Source organism: Haliotis asinina, chromosome 10 (assembly GCF_037392515.1).
Source record: "Haliotis asinina isolate JCU_RB_2024 chromosome 10, JCU_Hal_asi_v2, whole genome shotgun sequence".
Classification (NCBI taxonomy): Eukaryota; Metazoa; Mollusca; class Gastropoda; order Lepetellida; family Haliotidae; genus Haliotis; species Haliotis asinina.
The window spans coordinates 4,809,278-4,832,683 of NC_090289.1; the positions used below are offsets into that span (position 1 = coordinate 4,809,278).

General features: G+C 40.8%; 2 protein-coding genes across 3 annotated transcripts in view; one reads left to right on the forward strand and one right to left on the reverse strand.

The window, feature by feature from the left end:
- The window catches only part of LOC137298343 (STE20-related kinase adapter protein alpha-like), a 32,467-nt gene extending 25,427 nt beyond the window's left edge, over positions 1-7,040 (forward strand). For both annotated transcript variants that reach the window (XM_067830557.1, XM_067830558.1), the window contains 4 exons: positions 1,253-1,346; positions 2,845-2,959; positions 3,086-3,210; positions 4,123-7,040. In XM_067830557.1, coding sequence (XP_067686658.1) covers positions 1,253-1,346; positions 2,845-2,959; positions 3,086-3,210; positions 4,123-4,196 — 408 coding nt within the window. In that variant the 3' untranslated portion in view covers positions 4,197-7,040. The remainder of the gene's footprint in view (positions 1-1,252; positions 1,347-2,844; positions 2,960-3,085; positions 3,211-4,122) is intronic.
- Positions 7,041-7,147: 107 nt separating this feature from the next.
- Positions 7,148-21,782, reverse strand: LOC137298456 (alpha-L-iduronidase-like). The gene is made up of 16 exons (XM_067830726.1): positions 21,640-21,782; positions 18,438-18,598; positions 17,343-17,486; positions 16,868-17,058; positions 16,056-16,151; positions 15,624-15,844; positions 14,789-14,889; positions 13,337-13,415; positions 12,836-13,082; positions 11,239-11,320; positions 10,411-10,514; positions 9,869-9,993; positions 9,279-9,413; positions 8,983-9,059; positions 7,739-7,863; positions 7,148-7,410 (listed from the first exon to the last, which is right to left on the reverse strand). The coding sequence occupies exons 2-16, from the start codon at positions 18,572-18,574 to the stop codon at positions 7,310-7,312; spliced, it is 1,965 nt and encodes a 654-aa protein (XP_067686827.1). The 5' UTR covers positions 18,575-18,598; positions 21,640-21,782; the 3' UTR covers positions 7,148-7,309.
- Between the last annotated feature and the right edge of the window lie 1,624 nt (positions 21,783-23,406).

Genomic DNA, 23,406 nt, shown 5'->3' on the forward strand with positions numbered 1-23,406 from the left:
TATTGTGAAAAAGATCAACTGACAGGTCAACCAGATAGACAATTCCATTTATCAGCATTATCTTCAATCCTAGGACCCCTTGATACTCAAGATTTATCGTTCTGTCCATTCAGAGCATTGAAGATATACATCACATGTACTAACTCTAGAAGGCAATGTTTCAAGCGTCTGTTTATCCCTATATCCACTGAGACACCTACAAAAGTATCCTGCAACACTATCACAGTGTGGGTCAGAGCTGTTATATTGAGAGCCTATAAGGCAGCAGGATTGGATCCTCCGCGAGCTTCCAACCCACCTGAAGTCGGAACCTTGGCCTCTACACTAGCCCTACATGGAAATTGCTTGCTATCAACTCTAATGGAGGGCTGCTTTTGGAAGTCTAACACAGTGTTTACCAACCATTATCTACAAGACATAGCCACAGAGGACGTCTCTGGCATTCATCAGCTTGGGCCTCTTGTCATTGCTCAGCAAATAACAGTTCTCCAAAGGCACTGAGTTCACTCACCTGTTTTATCACGTGACTTGTGAAAGCCAGATGCTCTGCAGAGCTGGTGGAAAGTCCATGTGTGCATCTTAAACTAGACTAGCATGAGTGATTATGACCCTGTACTCATAATGAAGAGGGGTTGCAACTAGTCTTGACAGCAATATCTTGACATTTAGTTGCATCAGAAACTAGCAGACCACTAGTTACTTTCAATGTCACACATTCCAGTCAGCTGCTGAGGACAGGTTCAACTGCATGTGATCCCCCTAGATGCTACGATGAATATTAGAAGAGCAGGATCGTATTATTGCTGTTACAAGTTCCCGTTGGCGGGGGGGTAATCATTTCACGTAATTTTGATAGCCAGCAGAATCCAGCGTGGCCTGACCCGCCATTTCCGTCAGGATAAGGAAAAATATGTATTTTTCTTAATAAAATTGATATTTCATACTTATCCTGACTCATGACAAAAACCCTCCCAGCCGCCCCGTACAGGGACGCTGAATTACAATAATTCTCATGTCGGGCGATGTACAAGGAGAGAGTAAAGAGCATGGCAGGTCACATGACTGTTTGCGCAGGAAAAAGGGGAGGCCACACGTGGATGAGTGTATTTTACATTCGCTTCTTTTAGAAGGGAACTTCAAGGGATTTCAGGTATTCCACTACCTTCACCAGGGAAGAGGAGATAAGCATTAAGCATGAGTCAGAATAAGTGTAAAATATCAATTTTATTCAGAAAATTACATTTATTTTCAGATGCTTCTTGAAAAGCTGAATGGAACTAAGCCAATGTTAGCAGACTCAACAACCGTAGGAAATTTTGTAACAGAGGATGCCATTTCAGAATCAGGTAAGGTGAAGTTGACATACAAAAAACTGTTCTATTTAATTCTGCTAAATTTACTTCTTACTTCATTGTTCTTATACAAAACTGCTGCCAAACTTACTGCTTAAGATAATTCAGACTTGTTATTGTCCCCCTCCACAACCTGGAATGGGGGACGATGTATTCATCAGTGCCCGTACCTCCCACTTCTCATTAATGAACTGATGTATCCAATGTCTTCAAATTTGGCAATAGCTTATATTGGGGATTACACGGACACCATTTCATTTGTTACCTTGACCTTATTTTCATGGTCACCACAACACTTTGACCACTTTTCAAACTCCTCTTAATGCGATGTCCCATGAACTGTTGTATCCAGTGTCTCCAAATTTAGTTACAGCCTGCATTAAGGAATTATGCAGATACCGATCAATTTTGGTGACCTTGACCTAATTTCAATGTTGCCATGATACTTTGAACACTTTTTAAACACTTGTCAATGCAATATCTCATGCACTGTAATACCTAATATCACCAAATTTGGTGACAGCCTATATTGTTGGATTACACAGACATTAGTTGATTTGGGTGACCTTGACCTTCTCTTCAAGGTCCCCAAGAAACTTTGACCATTTTTTAAATGTATCTTATGAAGGTAATATTTCATGGACTGTTGTATCCAGTGTCTCCAAATTTGGTGACAGCCCACATTTGGGGACTACGCAGACACCAGGGCTCTTATTCTTGAAACATTGTAACTCTAAGAATTCTTAACTATTATCATATGACCTTGAGCCTAAACGTCACCACGACACTTTGAACACTTTTCAAACTTATCATGTAAATGCGATACCTCATGAAACATGAAACACCCAATTTATGTTGACAGCCAACATTGTGTGATTATGCAGACACCATTTATTTTAGGAATCTTGCATAATGCCAAATTTAAGAACTACAGGTGTTAAAACATATCATTGCCTGATGCCCGGGACAAGTCTGTTTTCAATTCCAGCAATCAAATAATGGTATCTTACTTGTCCATGGGCTACTAGATAATTCTGCAAACGGTTTCAAACTGCAAATAAACTTGGATTTCATTTCATATCTGCACTATTATGCATGTCACTATTAACTTTCGCAATGATAATAAAGTAGGGTTATCTTTCTTTGCTCTTTGTCTTTTCGATAAACAGTCCAGTAAACATTAACATCAAATACCATGTTGATTTATTCTTTCACAATTTCATCATCATGATCATTATGTCATTAAAATCAAGTGGAAAATTAGTCAAGACAGGTTACTTTCTTGAAGTCACTTGCCCAGTGGCAAGTGGCTTTTAGAACAATTTTTGAACCCCTGAACTAGTAAAATATGTTATGAACAGTTCATTCTTCTTTAGCAGCGGGGAACATTGAAATATTAAAGACAAATACTGCTTGTAGTGGCAAACAAATACAGAGTGAGCTAAATTAAGCAATTCTTTACATAAGTTGAATAATTGTCCTATTTTTTCAGATGGTGCTCGAGCTGATGATGCAAACAGACCTGAGAAAGTATTCTTTGAAAGAACATTTTCACAACATTTTCACAATTTTGTGTCACTATGTTTAGAAAGGGATACAGAACAAAGGTAAGGAACATTGATGTCTTGTGTTTCTTCTGATTGTTGTGATATGAATTCACAAGAATGAAAGGTGTTGGTTTGTTTCTGCATTAAAAATGAAATATTGAGTCAGATTTTGTATTTTTCTTCCAGGCCAACTGCTACAACTTTACTTAATCACCCACTGTTTAAGAATTTGCGACGGAAAACATCGGAGGCCTTACCAGCTTTGCTTCATCCAGTCACACCCTTGACAGACATCAGTAAACTGCCCAAAGGTCAGACACAGTTCCCCATCCATCACACATCACAAGTGAGGGACAATGGAGTAGCTTTTTGGTTAATGTGTTTGCTCATCATATTGGAGTCCTGGTTTGATTCCCCACATGGGTACACTGTGTGATGCCCATTTCTGGTGTCCTCCGCTGTGATATTGCTGGAATATTGCTAAAGGTGGTGTAAAACTAAACTCACTCACTCACTCACTCACTCACTCACTCACTCACTCACTCACTCAAGCTATCAAACACCCTGCCTTACAACATATTTATATTGGTTTACTACCAAATATGAGAATAGAGGTAGTTGTGACATGACAAGCAGGTGACATCACAGCACACATTGTGATGTCGGGATGCAAGAAAGCAATCGTACAATCAGGTGGCTAGATTTTATTACAAGCAGTGATAATGCATCAAATTAAATCAAGTGAAAAATTAAAGGACTTAAATTTAGGGAAATTTGTTGCCTATAATTAAGCAAAAACCTTGTGCCTTGTGAAGCTGTCTTTTCTTTTTGGTTTAGGGATGGAATGCCATGGAATAACAGAAGTTATATGTGGATAATAATTTTTAGTCATGGTTTATGGTTAAATACCCACTTATACTTTTGTAGTAATGATAAAGTTATTACTTAATACATGCTAATTGGAGAAAAATTACCTACATGTTCTTTCTTTGGTTCAGTTAATATTTTTCTCACAAATAACCTTTACTTGTAATTAGAGGAGACAAAATAGATCTAGTGGTCAGACTCCAAAACTTGATCAATAATATAACATTGTGCCTGATGACAAGGGACATTGCTCATTATATTAATCGATGCTATGTGTGGTCGTAAAGACCATGATTAGTGTTGACTGCAGCTTTTAACAACAAGGAAACAGACTTATTTTTGATTTTTTCTTTCAGACAATTCGGCCATGTCTGATCTGACACAGCAGCTTGAGGAGGTGTCCATGGAGGAGGACTGGTCATTTGACTGACAGCACAAATCAAACTAAGAGTCCTTGTTGGCAAGAATTGGGTTGTCATGGATAAGAGATCATTTCATATCATGAGAATGATATTTTTAGCTGAAGTTGTTCAAAGGAAACTGGATTTGTCATTGACATGGCAGTTAGCCCAAGATCTTTGGCAAAGCTAAATGGTGGTTTACTTCAGATCCTTTTCAAACATAAATGGTTTTTTGCCCAAGGTTCTTGTCAAAGATTATTTATGGATTCCCTCAGAGCCTTGTCAAAGAAAAAATGTGGTTTTCACAGAGATGATTGTCAAAGATAAACCGTGGTCTTCATGTCCTTGCCAAAGACTGATTGCTGCTTGGCTGAAATTCATTGATATTCATTGGTATTGATGAGTTGCCTGAGATCCTTTCAAAATACTGGTATGGTTTGGAAAAGATCCCTGTCAGTGTAATGGAAGAGTTAAATAAGATCCAAGATAATTGATTGTTTTTCTGAGGTTTGTCTGCAGGGCCCTGGCAATAGATTTTGTCCGAAGTCTTTGTCAAAAATATGGTATACCAGACTGTGTAGCATGAAAATAACTCAATGTGTGGCTGAGATCTTTGACAATGGTTGATATGAGTTTGATTGAGAAACTTGACAATTTAGCTTCAGATGTTCCTGTGGTCCAGGAGCTTTGACAATCATGCAGGTCAGTGAGAAACGTGTTTATCTGAGATCACTGTCAAAAGGAATGGTATGTTCAGGTGAGACACTTGTCAGATTTTACCAGAAGACAAAAACAGAAGCATGACACTTTTGCGTACCGGTATGTCAACGTCTGTGTTGCTGGTTACCAAGTTTCAGGACTACCTGATGTCCATTCTTCATGTCTGTGTTGTATGGCTGTGTATGACCAGAGTGACTGTATGCAAGATGCATGTGGATGTGGCCTGTTGACATTTGACTGTTTGAGGTATGAATAGACTTGAATGGAACAAAGCTGGAAATCAAGAAAGATTTTGTTATAAGGATGGTATCCTTAATGTTTCTCAGTGTCAAACCTGTCCAGAAATTATTTTCCCTAGATGTTCTTTTATGGGCATCTTGTTCATCCTTAACATGGTTCTTGCAAACTGTCCACTGTAGAACCAGCACGTGGAGCTGCAATTGTACATATTGTTATTAATGAGTCCTTGTATGTCTCACTGAACACTCATGCTTCTCCAGTATGTAACCACCAGATACAGGCAACTCACAAGTGTGCTGTCATAGTACAGTATAAGGGTAAGTGTTCTGCTATGTGCAACATGGTCAACAGAGGAATGGGAGGCTCAGCTGACTTAAGGAATGGCACTATGGAATCATATTATGATGAGTTTGAATTAAAAAATTTGTCCTGAAAATAATCGCTACTTTGTCAGGTACTTGAACTTTAGAGTTCCACTATAGTGGTCAAACATAGGTATAGTGCTTTTACAAACAAGGAAAGCTGTGAGGAACGATTTCTTAATTCCTTTTCAATATGTACTTAAATCATCAGGTTACCAAAGATGCTTGAGACCTCAAGTAGCTACTGAGTAAAATGTATCAGTAATTAACTGTAATTCTAGTTGTGTCTGAAGTAATTTACATGGAACTAACTAAGAATACGAGTTAGAATGTAAGGTATTTTTGGAAAGTATTATTATGAAAGGATAAAGTAGGATAAGTGTCAATTAACAGGTGTTCAATTTATCTAGTAGTTTTCTTTTAGTAGACATTCCTGACAGATTCTTCCAGACAGATCGTTTCACTTTCATGTATTTATCCAACACATCTGTGATTTATTATATTAGTGTATTTACTAAAGACACAATATGATAATTGATATGTGATATCTCTATGGAGCCAAGGAACTACATCCTATTTATATAAGTTTGGTCATGTATCATTTCTGTATTTATCATTACAAAGACAGGAAAAAGTAATATGTGCAGATATCCAACACTTGCCTTTAGATATCCTGTTGAGAATGTCACGTTTTTCATGGATTGTGGTCAAAATATTGGCACAGTTGGTCGTTAAAAATGGGAGACATGATTTCTAGCTTCATACAGTTCTGACCATGTTGTACTTTGGGGTGGCCAGGGACTACGGTTTCAGACAGTAGGGGTAGATCCAGAGGGGGTTCTGCAGGGGTGCACAAACCCCATCTCGCCCAAAATTTTTTCACCAAGGAGCATTTTCCCCAAATCTTTGGACTTCTCGATTTATGTGCATCTCCCATCGTTTCCAAAATCCTGGGACCCATGAAGATCCAGGATAGAATAGGTCTTCAGCAGCACATGCTTGCCATAAAAGGCGACCATTCTTGTGGTAAGAGGCAACTAACCGGATCAGGTGGTCAGGCTTTCTGACTTGGTTGACACATGTCATCAGTTCCCAACTGCGCAGACCAATGCTCATGCTGTTGATCACTGAATTGTTTTGTCCAGACTTATTTACAGACTACCACCATATAGTTGGAATACTGCTGAGTGTGGCGTAAAACTAAACTCACTCACTCCAAAGCCCTGGATCATCCCCTGGACAGAATATAATTTCGGGATATTCTTCAATACATTTTTGTTTGGAAATGTGATTCAATACTCTTCTTTTAGCCAACAATACATTTTTCTGTGGACATGTCTCATGACCATTCAATGATTTCATTAACCATTTTGTTTGTAAGAACAGATGATGTGTTGAAATAGCTTCACAACTCTCCACCATAAACATCAATGTAATATTATCTCTTTGTATGTTGTTCATGTGTCACTGTTTTTGTATGGACTCCCCTGGAATACATCTGTATCACTGAGTACACTATAAAGTCCAAGAGTAATAAACATTATCAACTGCCTTGTTTTTCATGTGTGGTTTCCCACATCTCGAGGGTGTAGCATTGTTGGCTGTGTTTAAAGTTCAGTTCATCACATGTGATTGGGATGTGCACTACTAACACACACTTTTGTCCTGAAGGTTTATTAAACGACCATTGAAACTCTCATGGAAACAGGAGAAAATTAACTGTGCAATCCCCGTTTCTCAAAAAGCTGTATCCAATTTCAATTCATATTTTAACACTTGATCAACTTTACGCTATGTACCCCAAATAGCAGCTAGAGATGTTATTTGTATATCTGTGTTTGTGAGTATGGCCCTGATCTCTTGAAGTAGTCCACAGCCTTGACCCTGTAGCTCCCTGTCACCATCTTGTCTCCGATGTAACCTGGACACAACAATAGACATTGTATTTTACCGTTTGCTGAATGAATGAAATTCATGTTCTGTCGAACTTTATTCAGTGATAAAACTGCAAAGAAGGACGAAGTCATGCAGTGTTTTGACCAAAAATTGGTGTCCTCAGTGACTCTTCACTGTTTAAAAGTAATTTCCTGAAGGTATGATTAAGCTACAGTCAGAAGCATACAGTGGATTCTGTTTTATATGGTAATGTAAATGGTAACGTTGCTTCTATTAACATAATTACTGCTTTAGTGACACCAACCCATGGGTAGGTTGTAACGTGTGGAGTTTGGTTGGTGCCTAGAACGTACCTGTGGCAGGATTAGGTTGCGGGGCAATGACGACTGTTGTGACGATTGTGTCCTCTTCGTTGACCCTTTTAAACCCGGCTTCTGATCCATCAACTGAGTACTCGACGATGTACGTGAATATACATCTGTTGAAATAAGGAAGATTTAGGCATTTCAGCACTTGTAACTGTAATTTGAAGGACTGGGGGCACACTTTTACAGGTCACAAGACCATCTTTCACTCTTTTAATCAGAACGTCACTTACGGGATCATGAAAACGAACATGTCTAATTATGAGACTATAAAAAAGATCCAAATGGGGTAACTGAAGTGAAGAAATCATTTGAAACAAATGATTGCTCATGTTTTCAAAGATTTGCCATAGACCAAGAGGAAGGTGCTTTCTGAAGGCGACTGTTGATTGCCTTACTGTCATTTCATTTCTGGATCAAGTTTTGCAATATATCTTTCTGGCGTAATCTGTAATGGGATGGTCCCAGATGTTCATGTGGGGATCGCGGGTAGTAAAATCCCACATATAATAAGACTTTTCACATGATTTCTCTCTCTAGTAAGCTTAAAATCATCAACCAGTCAAAATCTCTCTTCTGCAAGCGAATATTTAGCGCATACACCCTGAGCCATTATAAATCTCATTTAATCTGAAAACTGACATGAAAAAACTTTATCCAGAAAGTATGTTCCCTCAATCACTGAAATGGCAATGGTAACCCACATGCTAAATGTGTTCCAGGCGTGTGTCCTACAGCATGCGAGGCGGCAAGTGCTTCTCTCGTGAAAGAATGGGACAATTCGGTTGGACGTTTGTCTTATGCCAGCATCGTATCATCAGAATCAGATAATAAACCATCCTGGATGAAGGTAAAGATTCCCTCCATTTTACGAAGTGACCATCGTGAATCTACACAAACCAAAACGTTTGATTGGATTTTGTTTGAAAGTGCCTCTTGATGAGAGTAATGTTACTTCTTGATGATGCGAATGACACCTGAAATACCATTACTAATAAATGAGGTATGGGAGCTCTCTCTCTCTCTCTCTCTCTCTCTCTCTCTCTCTCTCTCTCTCTCTCTCTCTTCTCTCTCTCTCTCTCTCTCTCTCCCTCTCTCTCTCTCTCTCTCTCTCTCTCTCTCTCTCTCTCTCTCTGACTCTGAGAGCCTGAAGAGATGATTTTATTTTGTCAGAACCGCTTTACTATTGTATCAAAACTACGGTACAACTGGACCATTGTGACATGACTCACTTGCTTTTGATGTTGTCATCAGACCAGACAACCATAATCTGCCCTGAAGTGATGTTGATGAAGCGCAGACCAGTTACCTATCGCACATGGAAAGGATAGCATAGAGAGGCTCATTCATATGTAACTGACTCATTCATTCGTTACTTATTAGGTCGAGTTAGATTTGTACAATGAGTGAGGCTGTGATCTTGCTAGAATATTTATTCAAGTTGCTTGCTCACTTACCCACGGCTTTCCAACCACAATTCACAACCCAACATCTCGTACTCACAATCTTGGCCTCACAGACCACGCACCTGCTCCGGAGGGTGTTCAGATTTGGCACACAGATGCATGAGAAGCACGTTGTCTGTGAGGAGCTGGAACATGGGTGGAATCGGCACTTGGGACACGTTGGCCGGCACCGGATACGATGTCCACTTCACTGGACCCTGGGATATTACTTGTATATAAGTTCACCCTAGACAAATCCAGCATAGCTGATCGACCAGCACTTTTCAGCGCTGGGTTTGACGGAAGGTTATGAAGTCTTCTGTTCAATGCTCTCCAGTAAAAGGTACCCCGAGGTCTGGTTATTTTGGAGGGAAAGGTTTGACACACTCGGGTTATATCTGCGTAGTATTATGTGTATCTGGGTTCAGTTTACACGGACGCTGATCTACAAACGGTTTTGGAGGCCACCCAAATATCAAAGTTATTGGTACTTTACGCTGTCGCCTTCTGTATCATATAAAGTCAGATAAAAACCACATTTCCCCGTAGAAATAGTGTCGTTGGTTGTTAACCCTGTGTCTGTTATAATGCGGGGTTGCATAGTAGATCAATTCACTATTCATACAACACATCCGACCTTTCATCTTGAAGAAAATGTGACTGCTGGCATTACCTGTTGTTGTCTGATGGACTTGAATTGAGCGACTGTAGGGAAGTCTGGTGCCTTGTACAGGCCTCCCCATACCCCCATGGGGTCACCCATGTCCCAGTTGACCCCGTACTGGACCATGAACAGCTCTATAAACAATGGTGATGTATAGAAAAGTACTGTCTTTAACGCCACGTTATATCAATTTAAGCATCAATATAATCGCCAAATCAGTTAAAAAATATAGTGAGTAATGTCACTACGGGAATACCAGAAATCGGCTCCTCATTGTCCCTATGTGGAGAACAACCTAGATCTTCAGCGGGACTAGAGAGTGCATGCGCACCAACTACGATGCTACCGGAACTACCCAAATCGTAAAAAATCGTTGAAGACGGGAAGTCAGGATAAAGCTACAAGAATCTCTTCGGAAATTTCGAACCGCAAGAAAGAAGGGCGAATCCTCTCTTCACGAAATAGATTGAAAGAAATTAGATTCAAAGTTTTCATGGAATCACAACTGATACTTTCTACTTAACGGACGGTTCAAATAGTGATGTGCTTACCTTCAGTGCCCTGTGGAGGTCTAATGTTCCAGTCCACATTTAGAATACCCCAGTTGCCGTCGTCAACGTCGTTGCTGTTGTAGATCATCAGAGCACTCTGCCAGCTGTTGAGACGTGCCAGTGAAGACATTCAGGATTTCCGGGAATGAGTACACAGGTGGAGAGATGTAGAAATCAAAACCCATCGTGTTAATATTGACGTGATGCCAGGTGACAATGCAGTTATACTCAGTCATGTCAACCATCTTCAAGATTGTACATCACAATGTTCCTTCATTCGTAGAATCACCCCGAGTGGGTCCTTGTCACAGAATAGAACAATACGACCACCTTGTTCATATTGCCCAGGAATGAAGTAGTCGTTTTTCATCAGTCGGCTCATGACCTTTTTTCAAACAGTGACCGGATAAACGAAATATACTGAACAACAAAAGAAACGCAGCTCTGGCATTTTGGCCAGCTTTAAATAGAAGACAACTTACTTTTATGATATATTATTGGTTCTAAAATTGCGTTACTTGTGCTGTTCAGTATAGCTTCTTGCACTACTCTGTTGGTGATTTTATTTTTTAAAAATTGCCGGATATCTGAAACTGAATCCCTTGTCAGCTGCCAGCGTGGCAGCGTGTTTAAACCCGAATTAAGGCACAATCGCCCTGTCTCCATGTTATGAGTATAATCTATCTGTTATCTATCTCAAGATTAAATTCAAGGAAGGTTTTCATAATTAATTTGTTTCAAGGTTAATGATTTCTCCATTATCTCAGAACTAATAAAGTAATGGGTATGCGATGGGCTGTGTTGAGGAATGTTTGACCAATACTCTACCTGTCCGAACTGTTGTGGTCGGCTGGTGGTTGATGGAGGGTTGCCAGGCCGCACACCGAGCCCAGTGTTACACAGTTGAAGCCTGCAGCAGATATGGCATGGATCGTGTCCGTATATGTTGTTATATGCCGCACTGATAAATACTCTCACTTGGAATATATTTGTGAATCGTGTTTATACAAACCTATGTTTTTAAAGAAATACACTCAATATGAAGGTTGACTTCAAATGGCCTAATATGGTCCAGACAATCTAGTGATTAATATACTCGGCGTCGTTATTGAAGGGTCAAATGGTACATAGTTCATTGAAAGATGATGCACTTGCAAATACTGAAACAATTCAGCGCATATCAAGGTTTATTGTGTTAACAAGAAACACATGAAAGCAAGCGACAAAAAAGTCCTGCAGTACCGACAATCATGAGCTGTACAGACCACCCCTCAAAAATGAAAACAACAAAGATTACTCAGTGCGTCAATATCGTGTGTAACCTCCTCGAGCTTCCACGACACATGTGCACCTATTCCTCATGCTCCTAATCAAGTTCATGAAGTAGGCTTGTGGAATTGACCGACCCCCAGCCAAATCGGTTGTGCGTGGCTACAGTTGCATCTGTAATTCTTTCTCCATTACGACGGTAAATCCTCTGCCTACCACCGTGGAAGCTCAAGTTGAACCGTCTTTCATCAGTGGATAAAGCTGAAGACCACTGACGTTGATTTCCACCGCCCAAGACGTCTACCCCATCTCAAACGCACCTGCCTATAATGCAGTGTCAATGGTGGGCGAACTGCAGGCCGCCTACACTGAAGTCCTGACGCCCTTAATCTTCGACGAACTGTGCTCCTGGATATCCTTACATTGTTAACATTGAAATGTTCTGTCTGGATATCAGCAAAGTTGAGGAACCTGTTACGTAACGCACTATTAACCAAGTGTCTATCCTGACGAACTGTGGTGACTCTGGGACGACCTGGACGTCGTGCATATTCCACAGTCCCATTAGCTCTAAATCGTTCCCAAAGTCTATCAACTGCACTCTGACTCACATTGAATCGATAAGCCACCTCTCGCTGTGTTGACCAGTTTCCAAGAACGCTACAGCTTGACCTCTTTCAACAGGTGTCGAAAAACGTCTCATAATGAGGACCATCAACCATCAAACTGACCAGATAACAGCAACTGACGTGTAATCATTTACACATTTCACACATGTCTTGAAAAGCACGTGCAACCCATGCACGTTGATTTGCAGGTTGCTTTCCATGTTAATGAAATTAACCAAAAAGGCACAATTGTGATATGAACATTACAAAGGTGACAAAAACCTGATTATTATGACCTGGTGTCTTTGTCCAAGCTGTGGAAAAGGGTTATGAAACATTGGATATTTCACTTGAAGCATTATTATAAGTGAGTTATCGCTTTCATCAAACAGTATTAAAATTGACTTGACCCTTCAATAATGACTCCGAGTACCAACAACCATCACAGCATAAGCCTATGGATTACCTCATTCAGTGTCTTGTAACTTCTAATTCATTCATTGTCATGTAACTGCTGACGTTACATTAAACAGAATAGAACAACTCACCACCACTGTCTAAACTAACTTGTTGGTCGCCGAGCAACGAGAGCATTGCCATGGCAGCGTAGACTGGTTTCCGGACAAAGGTCACGTGAGCAGGACTGGTGTTATTCATTTGAAACCTTGCTAGTAGAGTGCGCTGCGTAAACTGGTTTGGGTAATAACTTAAGAAACCGTTGTCGTTGCTTAACAACTGATAATTAATATTTCCAGTCTGGTTACGTATGATGATATTTTGATGCTGTGCTATAATCTGAAATAAATAGAACATATGAAGCAAGCTTCAGTAAAAAGTTTAGTGTTGACCAAACACTGGAACACAGAAAATAGTGATGCCGTTTTGAATCCTCTTCTACTTTCAACTAATATGAACCAGTCGGATACGATATATTCAGAAAATTAAGAAAACATGTCCATTAGTGATTATTATGATTCGGTTGAGGCGTGGGTATTTTACTTATATAATGCCTTGATACTGATGACCCTGATGTAGTAATCAACTGTTACCTTGGCAACTAGAGCGGCATATCTGGAGGTTCCCCGCCACTGTTCCGGCTTGCTCCAGCCTACCAACGGGTCAGCCTCGCTGTAAAGCAGGACATATACACAATGTCAGCCTCGCTGTGAAGCAGGACATATACAGTGTCAGCCTTGCTGTCAAGCAGGACATATACACAATGTCAGCCTCGCTGTGAAGCAGGACATATACACAATGTCAGCTTCGCTGTGAAGCAGGACATATACACAATGTCAGCCTCGCTGTCAAGCAGGACATACACAGTGTCAGCCTCGCTGTCAAGCAGGACACGTCACTCATCAGACCTTACAGGGTCCTGCTCCACAAAACATTAATAGCGCTAATCATACGGTAAACTGAAATGCGACATGTCGTAACGTTACGAACCAGGCTAGCTATTCTCGAAACGTTCGTAGCCCTACGAACTTCTTAAGCAGTGTTCAACACATTGGCTACGGTCAAAGTTAAGAATTCGTAGGGTTACGAACGTTTCGAGAATAAGGGCCCAGGGCCTAGATTTTCCAAGGTGTCTTATCGCTAAGACTGTCGCAAGTGTCGTGCAAAATAATTAACTTACGACTATCTTAGCGCTAAGAGAGTTTTGAATATCTAGGCCCAGGAAACGTTCGTAGCCTAAGAATTCTTAACTTTGATCGTATTCATGAGAATGGGCTTAAGAAGTTCGCATGGCTACGAACGTTTCGAAAAACTAGGACCTAGATTTTCGAAGCAAATGTTTTAATATTTTAAACATGGGTTACTCATATGATACATGTATAATGATCTATGCAACAACTCACTTTGGTTTCCATATATTTGCAAGTATGCATTTCAAAATCTCATTTTTCTCCGTGGTCGTGAGAGTTGTGTAAGGTATTTATTTAGTGGTGAGCAATGATAGTCAGAGGCATTGGCGCTATCAAGCGGATTTCACACAACAAACTAAGATTTGACAAGATATGTCAAACTCAAGTTTGAGAGAATGAACATTCCAGCAACTGGCCACAGAGTTGTCAAACCGCTGTCGGAAATTCTCACCAACGTTTCCATCAAACTGTCGGTGTTCTCAGGCTCGAGTTCCAGAAAATGCAATTGCAGTCAGCGAAATTGTCTTGTGAACGCACCATTAGAGAAATGGCGCTCAAATGACGCGAAAGTTTGACAACATGTGTTTCACGTGTGAAAGCACGAATTTGACAACGTTAAATATTTCAGCAAGAGTTGACAAACGTTAGTTTGCCGTGTGAAGGCGGGTTTAGAGATTCTGTGTATGAAGGTGGGGTTGGAACCCTGAAAGGTCAAGCAACTTCAGTTTGTACTGAATCTGACTTGGACGCAAAAACGTCTCAAAACTTCAAATGAAATCTGGAAGGTTTGGTTAGTTCACAACCACATTTTGGACCAGCGTGCTCCATCTGTTCATACTAAACAGGAATCCTCACTCATTATAGAAAGGCTTGTTGGCCAGACTTGGGTGTAGTTTCCGGATGACATTCATTGAATCAACCTCGGCATTTATAATGTTGGCAGCATGGGTATCCCCCTGGCAATGACAAGGTACATGTCAGGCGAACAAATATACAGTGTACGAGCAAGTGGGCGGATGTATACTTCTGGTGAGGCGTTCAAGATCACACGATTCCTTCATAGTAGGATATTTATTTACAGATTAGCTGTTGTAATATGACAGAATCGGCCTGTCCTTAACTTGTTTGGAGTTGTATATCATATGTCATGGTGAGTTAAGATGAGTTACAGTACATGGGACATGTCCATCAATATCCCCTTATTGTACAGGATTCTCTGGCACTGAAACTCGAATAAACGGGTTCTTGTGCAACTGGACCCGTGAAGGTCCCGGGGTAGAATAGGCCTTCAGCAACCCATGCTTGCCATAAAAGGTGACTATGCTTGTCGTAAGAGGCGACTAACGGGATCGGGTGGTCAGACTAGCTGACTTGGTTGACACATGTCATCGGTTCCCCATTGCGCAGATCGATGCTCATGTTGTTGATCACTGGATTGTCTGGTCCAGACTCGATTATTTACAGACCGTCGCCATATAGCTGGAATATTGCTAAGTGCGACGTAAAACTAAACTCACTCACTCACTCTTGTGCAACTAAGGGACGCAACTTCACACAACGGCTTGTGATGTCTTGTACACTACCGTTAATGAATCAATCTTCTATACATACACACTACATCAAAACTACCCCAGTGTAGGGAGATCCTCATCAGACATCTAATAAATGCCTTACTCCAGAGTATACCTACCTTCCTGTGCAGAGAGATAAAGTCGATCCTCACACCCTTCTCGCCGGTGAAGTAGTTTTTTCCATTGACCACGTGATCGAGCAAGGTCTCTGCAAACTTCGTCTTATGCCTGGGAATCCCGCTCCGGAGGGAGTCACAGCCCGACCCAGGTCCGCCCAGTATTAGGGAGGGGTCAGCCGCCTTCAGGCCTTCGGAGCATGCGTCGTAGTAATTCAGAAAGCCTGCACAGATTATGTTTTATGAAGGTTTAAAAGGACGTTAGCAACTTATGCCTTGTTGCTTTGACATTTCGCATACTTATGAAATCTGTGTGATCCAAAGGTTCCAAACTGGCAAATATGATATCAACGCATTGTGAAAGGCTTAAACACGGTGACTAGGACACACAGCCCGATGATTCCAAGGCCTGGATGCCCAGTGTGATGTGAATACCTTGTATTGTGAACTTGAGACTATCAAAGTCGCCACAGTCAGGCTCGTTCCACGTCTCCCAGTTCCAGGTCTTCACGTAGTCCAGTCCATACTTACCTGAAACATAATGTGACAAGCATAGATCTCAATCTCTTGTGGACAAGTCAGTTACAGCATTAAAGACATTCATTACCATATGTATCGTTATTAGTTACACCAGTTGGCAGCAGGATTGGTGTCTTTTATGAACCAGAGCCAGCAGTATTTGCCATGCCTATAACATTGGTGTTGTGGTAGAAGCTTACACTCTCCAACCCTGAGTTCCATGCTGCGTCCTGATTGCACCAGAGCGTGAGATATGTAGGCATACAGGACTTCTGTCACTGTTTGAAAAACGTGTATTCTCAAGACTGTAACTGCTCACCAATATCTCTACCTTCAGTCTTCCAATAATGGATACTTAACGTTTGATGGAACATTGTATTCCAGTCACCGACACGGGAGGATGTTACATCCCAATGGCAGTGCCTGGATGACCTTGAGCCCTCTTGGATAATCGGACCTGATTAATGTATGACACATTACATCCGATAAGCTGAACAAACCCTTTCAACTGGACTGTCTGATCGTAACGCTAACTTTGAACAGTCGGACTCACTGACCGAGAACACTGAAATAGAATGGCCCCAGTGAGTGGCCCCAAAGCTTACCGATGTATCTGACCGAGGACACTGTGGCAAGCATGGGTCAAGCGAGTGACCCCGAGACTTACTGATGTATCTGACTGACTGCAGTGGAATAGCATGGTTCCAGTGAGTGACCCCAAGACTTACTGATGTATCTCTGTGCTATTGCCTGCACCATGTCCCTCCACATGTACACCTGGCTCTTATGTTCCAGGTCAGTGTACATGTTAGACGGGTTGCCCATGATCTCGAACCCAGGCTTCAGGCCGTTCACGTACAGCAGATCAATCAGGCTGTCCAGGTCGGAGAAGTCATACGTCGCGTTGCCGTTGTTGACGCTGCACATATATGCGTTAGCATTACATTTGTATCTTCCAAGATTAATTCAAGAGGTACCGATTGTCGGTTATTCCGAAGGGCGACTATGGCGTACGTTATCTCTTCTGTTACCTAAAGTATTTTGCGAAGTGTCAGTGCTATGTTGTCTTCGGTCTGACTTTCCAGGAGTATCTCGTCTTTTAAATGACAGACTAAAAGAATCAAAGACGCTGAGGACACTTGGATATCCTATTATCAAATTCTTATATAGATCCGTGAAATGTTTGCTTTTTGTGATACTGACCTTGTGACCTTGATAAGTTCGAGCAGCCAGTGTATCCGGACCTGTTCTATTCCTCTGTGAGGCATGGCGCCAATGTAGGCCAGATTCTGTTGCATGTCTGGGCTGAGGTCAAACTTGGCGGCATCGGAATGCGGAAGTGGGGGGCTTAACGTAAAATGTAAAAAGACAATTAATTAATAAACTTGTTCATATTACATGCTTACCAATTCCAATGCCTGCGAAAGTCCTTGCGCCTCAGGAACTATTTGTTACAACTGGTAATGCATGAACGTAAAACGTTTGCCTCAGCCATTGTTGATTGATTTCAACTCTACAAATCGACATTTCCAGCCAAATACCCCGTAACCTACTTCGTGTATTGATGCATATCGATAACATCCAACTTGAGACAAATCTATATGCAAAAGACCCTACCGGTTACTTCAAAGGTTTTCAGAAATTGCATGTTTAAATGTATGGAAGTGAAAACGTAAGTTTCAGCCATTTGCAATTGATTTATCTACAGTTAATAACAACTCTACAATGACGTTTTCGCCAAATAGCCCGTGACCTGTTTTGCTTCAAATGTTTGAAATATTTGACTAACTACCCATTCTGAGTCTAGCTTCATGACGTCCACCAATACTGTTGTAAATATCATCAGTATTTTCCCAAAGACACTGTTTCAGTGTCACACACAGTGTCATCGACAACACCTCGGCCGATAACCAATAGTTAAACACAAATCTAATATGTCGGTAAATGAGTTGAGTCTGCTCTGAACAATGTTTCAATCACATCACGTCAAGTCAGTTTAACGTGGCACAAAATCCCAGTGAAGTCTTAAAATGTAAACCACTACGGCGAAACCATGCACGTGGAAATGGTGCTGATAAACCTGTAAACATACCCCGGGATTCGAACACGCCCCAAATCACTAAAACAATAACCACCTTTTCGTAAGTTACGTTTGTTTACGATGTTAATTAATGTAACTAAACAAACTGTAACAAAGTGCATATATATGATGTAGGCAGGTATGGTAGGCCAACTGCTATGTTGCAATTAATACACAGCAAATATCTAAACTATGGAATTATATCACATTCAACTCACCAGAAGCCAGTACTTTTCCAGAAATGATTCAGATCCCCGATGACGTCCCAGGAATTTAAGGTAAAGCCGTAGTTGCCTTGTCCCAATGAGTGCTGCCCGAACAGCGACAGTATGAAGGAAATAATGGTCCACAACATCGTGGTCTACAGCAGCACCTACAACTACAACAGACAATACAGATGGCGGAGATATTTACACACTAGCCAAGGTCAGGTACACACGTCCACCGTATGGAGTTTATCTGTAATTATGTCAGTCGTACTGGCTCGACCTCGACCTTGTTGATATCGAGGCTCAACAACGTAACGTATATATAAAGGTTATTCAAGCATATGAAGGGATACTTTTGCATCTGGTACTTTGGTGCGTTTGCTTATCTGGTTACACAAGATATATGCACTCAGTCTGTTTATTCATCTGGTTTATCCTTGTAACCTTGAAGAGAAACATATATATATATATCTGATCATATGTTGGGCATTCCGTTGATAGCGGAAAGTCACGTATACATTACAGTGTAGTATTCTCGGACCTCGGATAAAGCTGAAGTATTTGTACTGCTTAGTATTTGAACATGGTATATTATTACTAAACTGTTAGTACGTACGCCGCCATGTTTGAGGCTGACAAATAATGAACCAAACAATAGATAGTTATTCAATTTTGATGTACTTAATAAAACTACGTTGTGTGTTGGGCCTTCAGAGTGCAGTGGTTCAGGGACTGGTTATAAGACAGCTTAAGTTGCGATAACTTTTGTAATTATATGGTTAGTATGAGTCAGTGTGAAATATAACGCTTATGCGTTCGTCAAGTGTGTACAAAATCTCGATTCTGCGTGACTGTACGCAGAGTGTGTTCCGATTGGATGGATTATGGGTAGAATGTGTTTCCTCATGTTTGACGTATGAGTAGAATAATGAAAGATCGACTTACAAGGAAATGAGATCACATGAATGAGATTTTGATGAAAGTGTGTGTTTTTTGTTGACAAACAAACACCCCCATTATATATATCTGAGGCCTGGTTGTAGTTGACGCAGTAATGGCCGCAGCAGAAGTGGTGCATGTAATTGCAGAAGACGTTTGTTCTTTTAACGCCACACTTAGTTATATTCCAGGTAAATGACGGTTGTCTGTAAATATTCGAGCGTGCACCAGACGATCTAGTGATTGATGTCATGAGAGCTACTCAAATGGGACACAATTACATGCATAAACGAAGTCAGCGAGTCTGACAACCCAGGTAGTACTAGTAGTAGTAGCACTGGTAATAGCAGTAGTTGTACTAGTAGTAGTCGTAATAGCAGTAGCTAGTAGTAGTAGTAGTACTGGTAATAGCAGTAGTTGTACTAGTAGTAGTCGTAATAGCAGTAGCTAGTAGTAGTAGTAGTAGTACTGGTAATAGCAGTAGTTGTACTAGTAGTCGTCGTAATAGCAGTAGCTAGTAGTAGTTGTTGTTGTACTGGTAATAGCAGTAGTTGTACTAGTAGTAGTCGTAATAGCAGTAGCTAGTAGTAGTAGTTGTTGTACTGGCAATAGCAGTAGTTGTACTAGTAGTAGTCGTAATAGCAGTAGCTAGTAGTAGTAGTAGTTGTTGTACTGGTAATAGCAGTAGTTGTACTAGTAGTAGTCGTAATAGCAGTAGCTAGTAGTAGTAGTAGTACTGGTAATAGCAGTAGTTGTACTAGTAGTAGTCGTAATAGCAGTAGTAGTAGTAGTAGTAGTAGTAGTAGTAGTAGTTGTTGTTGTACTGGTAATAGCAGTAGTTGTACTAGTAGTAGTCGTAATAGCAGTAGCTAGTAGTAGTAGTAGTAGTTGTACTGGTAATAGCAGTAGTTGTACTAGTAGTAGTCGTAATAGCAGTAAGTAGTAGTAGTAGTAGTACTGGTAATAGCAGTAGTTGTACTAGTAGTAGTCGTAATAGCAGTAGCTAGTAGTAGTAGTAGTAGCAGTAGTTGTACTAGTAGTAGTCGTAATAGCAGTAAGTAGTAGTAGTAGTAGTAGTAGTACTGGTAATAGCAGTAGTTGTACTAGTAGTAGTCGTAATAGCAGTAGCTAGTAGTAGTAGTAGTAGTAGTAGTAGTAGTAGTACTGGTAATAGCAGTAGTTGTACTAGTAGTAGTCGTAATAGCAGTAGCTAGTAGTAGTAGTAGTTGTTGTTGTTGTACTGGCAATAGCAGTAGTTGTACTAGTAGTAGTCGTAATAGCAGTAGCTAGTAGTAGTAGTAGTAGTTGTTGTACTGGTAATAGCAGTAGTTGTACTAGTAGTAGTCGTAATAGCAGTAGCTAGTAGTAGTAGTTGTTGTACTGGCAATAGCAGTAGTTGTACTAGTAGTAGTCGTAATAGCAGTAGCTAGTAGTAGTAGTAGTTGTTGTTGTACTGGTAATAGCAGTAGTTGTACTAGTAGTAGTCGTAATAGCAGTAGCTAGTAGTAGTAGTAGTACTGGTAATAGCAGTAGTTGTACTAGTAGTAGTCGTAATAGCAGTAGCTAGTAGTAGTAGTAGTAGTAGTTGTTGTTGTTGTTGTTGTTGTTGTACTGGTAATAGCAGTAGTTGTACTAGTAGTAGTCGTAATAGCAGTAGCTAGTAGTAGTAGTAGTAGTTGTTGTACTGGTAATAGCAGTAGTTGTACTAGTAGTAGTCGTAATAGCAGTAAGTAGTAGTAGTAGTAGTAGTAGTACTGGTAATAGCAGTAGTTGTACTAGTAGTAGTCGTAATAGCAGTAGCTAGTAGTAGTAGTAGTAGTTGTTGTTGTTGTTGTACTGGTAATAGCAGTAGTTGTACTAGTAGTAGTCGTAATAGCAGTAGCTAGTAGTAGTAGTAGTAGTAGTAGTAGTAGTAGTAGTAGTAGTAGTAGTAGTAGTAGTAGTAGTAGTAGTAGTAGTAGTAGTAGTAGTAGTAGTAGCAGTAGTTGTACTAGTAGTAGTCGTAATAGCAGTAGCTAGTAGTAGTAGCAGTACTGGTAATAGCAGTAGTTGTACTAGTAGTAGTCGTAATAGCAGTAGCTAGTAGTAGTAGCAGCAACAACTGTAGTGGCGTACCGATAATTCCAGGACTTTTATACTGAACATTGGCCCAGCATCCATGTTGTTTTAATGGTATCTTTTTGATATCAGTCTTTCTTGAATCCCCGCCACATTGCTTCAGTGGAAATCAGAATGACTGGCATTGTAAAAGAACAACAAAAGCCACACTTACAAATGATCTGCAAGTTGTATTCAGCACTGCCCACTTCCGGTATAGTAGTTTCCTCCCTCCTCCTGTACAAGTAGGTCCTCGTTTTACGAAAATGGCAGAGGAACTATCGGGCCAGGTCATCTTGACCCAGACCACGTGACACTCAGGAGTCACATATTGTTAACCGTACAACTGTGTGATTGTGAATGCAATATCCTAGTGACATTATCGGTTCTCAACCAGCTTCCACTACTGGGATTTTGATAATGATTTCATCTGTGACAACTGCACAGGAACAATTGGAAAACGTTTTGCTTTGGATTATTAGAAATCATCATTGGTAGCGTGTGATTTCTCTTTATTTATTTTTTTTTTTTTGACCCGTGAAGGTCCCGGGGTAGAATAGGCCTTCAGCAACCCATGCTTGCCATAAAAGGCGACTCAGCTTGTCGTAAGAGGCGACTAACGGGATCGGGTGGTCAGACTCGCTGACTTGGTTGACACATGTCATCGGTTCCCAATTGCGCAGATCGATGCTCATGTTGTTGATCACTGGATTGTCTGGTTCAGACTCGATTATTTACAGACCGCCGCCATATAGCTGTAATATTGCTGAGTGCGGCGTAAAACTAAACTCACTCACTCACTCACTGTTTATTTTTTCTAACTTATCAAAAAATTATTTGTGCAAAAACATCTAGTTTTGAAGTTTCAACAAATTCATTTGTTCAAGTTCATGTCGACAGCCTATCGTCTGGAACACGTGTTATACATGTTTGATTAAAAACACGTGTATAAATACACTCAAATGTCAGGGGCTACCGAACTGATGCAGTGAATATTACATTGTGTTTGAAAAAGTCGCTCCATCACTTGGATTAGGCACCGTCAGTTTCTTTGTTTTGAAAACGCTCGTCGGGGCAGCGGGGTAGTCCAGTGGTTAAAGCTCTTGATCGTCACGCTTAAGGCCCGGGTTCGATTCCTCAAATGAGTTCAATGTGTTAAGCCGTTTCTACACACACACACACACACACACACACACACGCACACACACGCACACACACGCACACCCGCACACGCACACACGCGCACACACACACACAGAGGGAATATTGCTAGAAGCGGTCAGAATCCACACTCACTTACTAAAACGCTCGTCAGTTTTATCCATTTGACGTTTCAGATCCCAATAGAAGCATGTCGTTCTTCAGTACGCTGTGAAGTTTCTAGACTTAGTCTCTGAAAATATAATTTTGATTGTACCAAACAAACCTATTTAAATTGAAAATAATGTGGTTCAGGGACTGTGAGACAGACTATTTTGCAGGGAGGGCTAGGCTGTAGGGAAAATCATGTAGTTCAGGGACTGTGAGACAGACTATTTTGCAGGGAGGGCTAGGCTGTAGGGAAAATAATGTAGTTCAGGGACTGTGAGACAGACTATTTTGCAGGGAGGACTAGGCTGTAGGGAAAATAATGTAGTTCGGGGACTGTGAGACAGACTATTTTGCAGGGAGGGCTAGGCTGTAGGGAAAATCATGTAGTTCAGGGACTGTGAGACAGACTATTTTGCAGGGAGGGCTAGGCTGTAGGGAAAATAATGTAGTTCAGGGACTGTGAGACAGACTATTTTGCAGGGAGGACTAGGCTGTAGGGAAAATAATGTAGTTCAGGGACTGTGAGACAGACTATTTTGCAGGGAGGGCTAGGCTGTAGGGAAAATCATGTAGTTCAGGGACTGTGAGACAGACTATTTTGCAGGGAGGGCTAGGCTGTAGGGAAAATAAT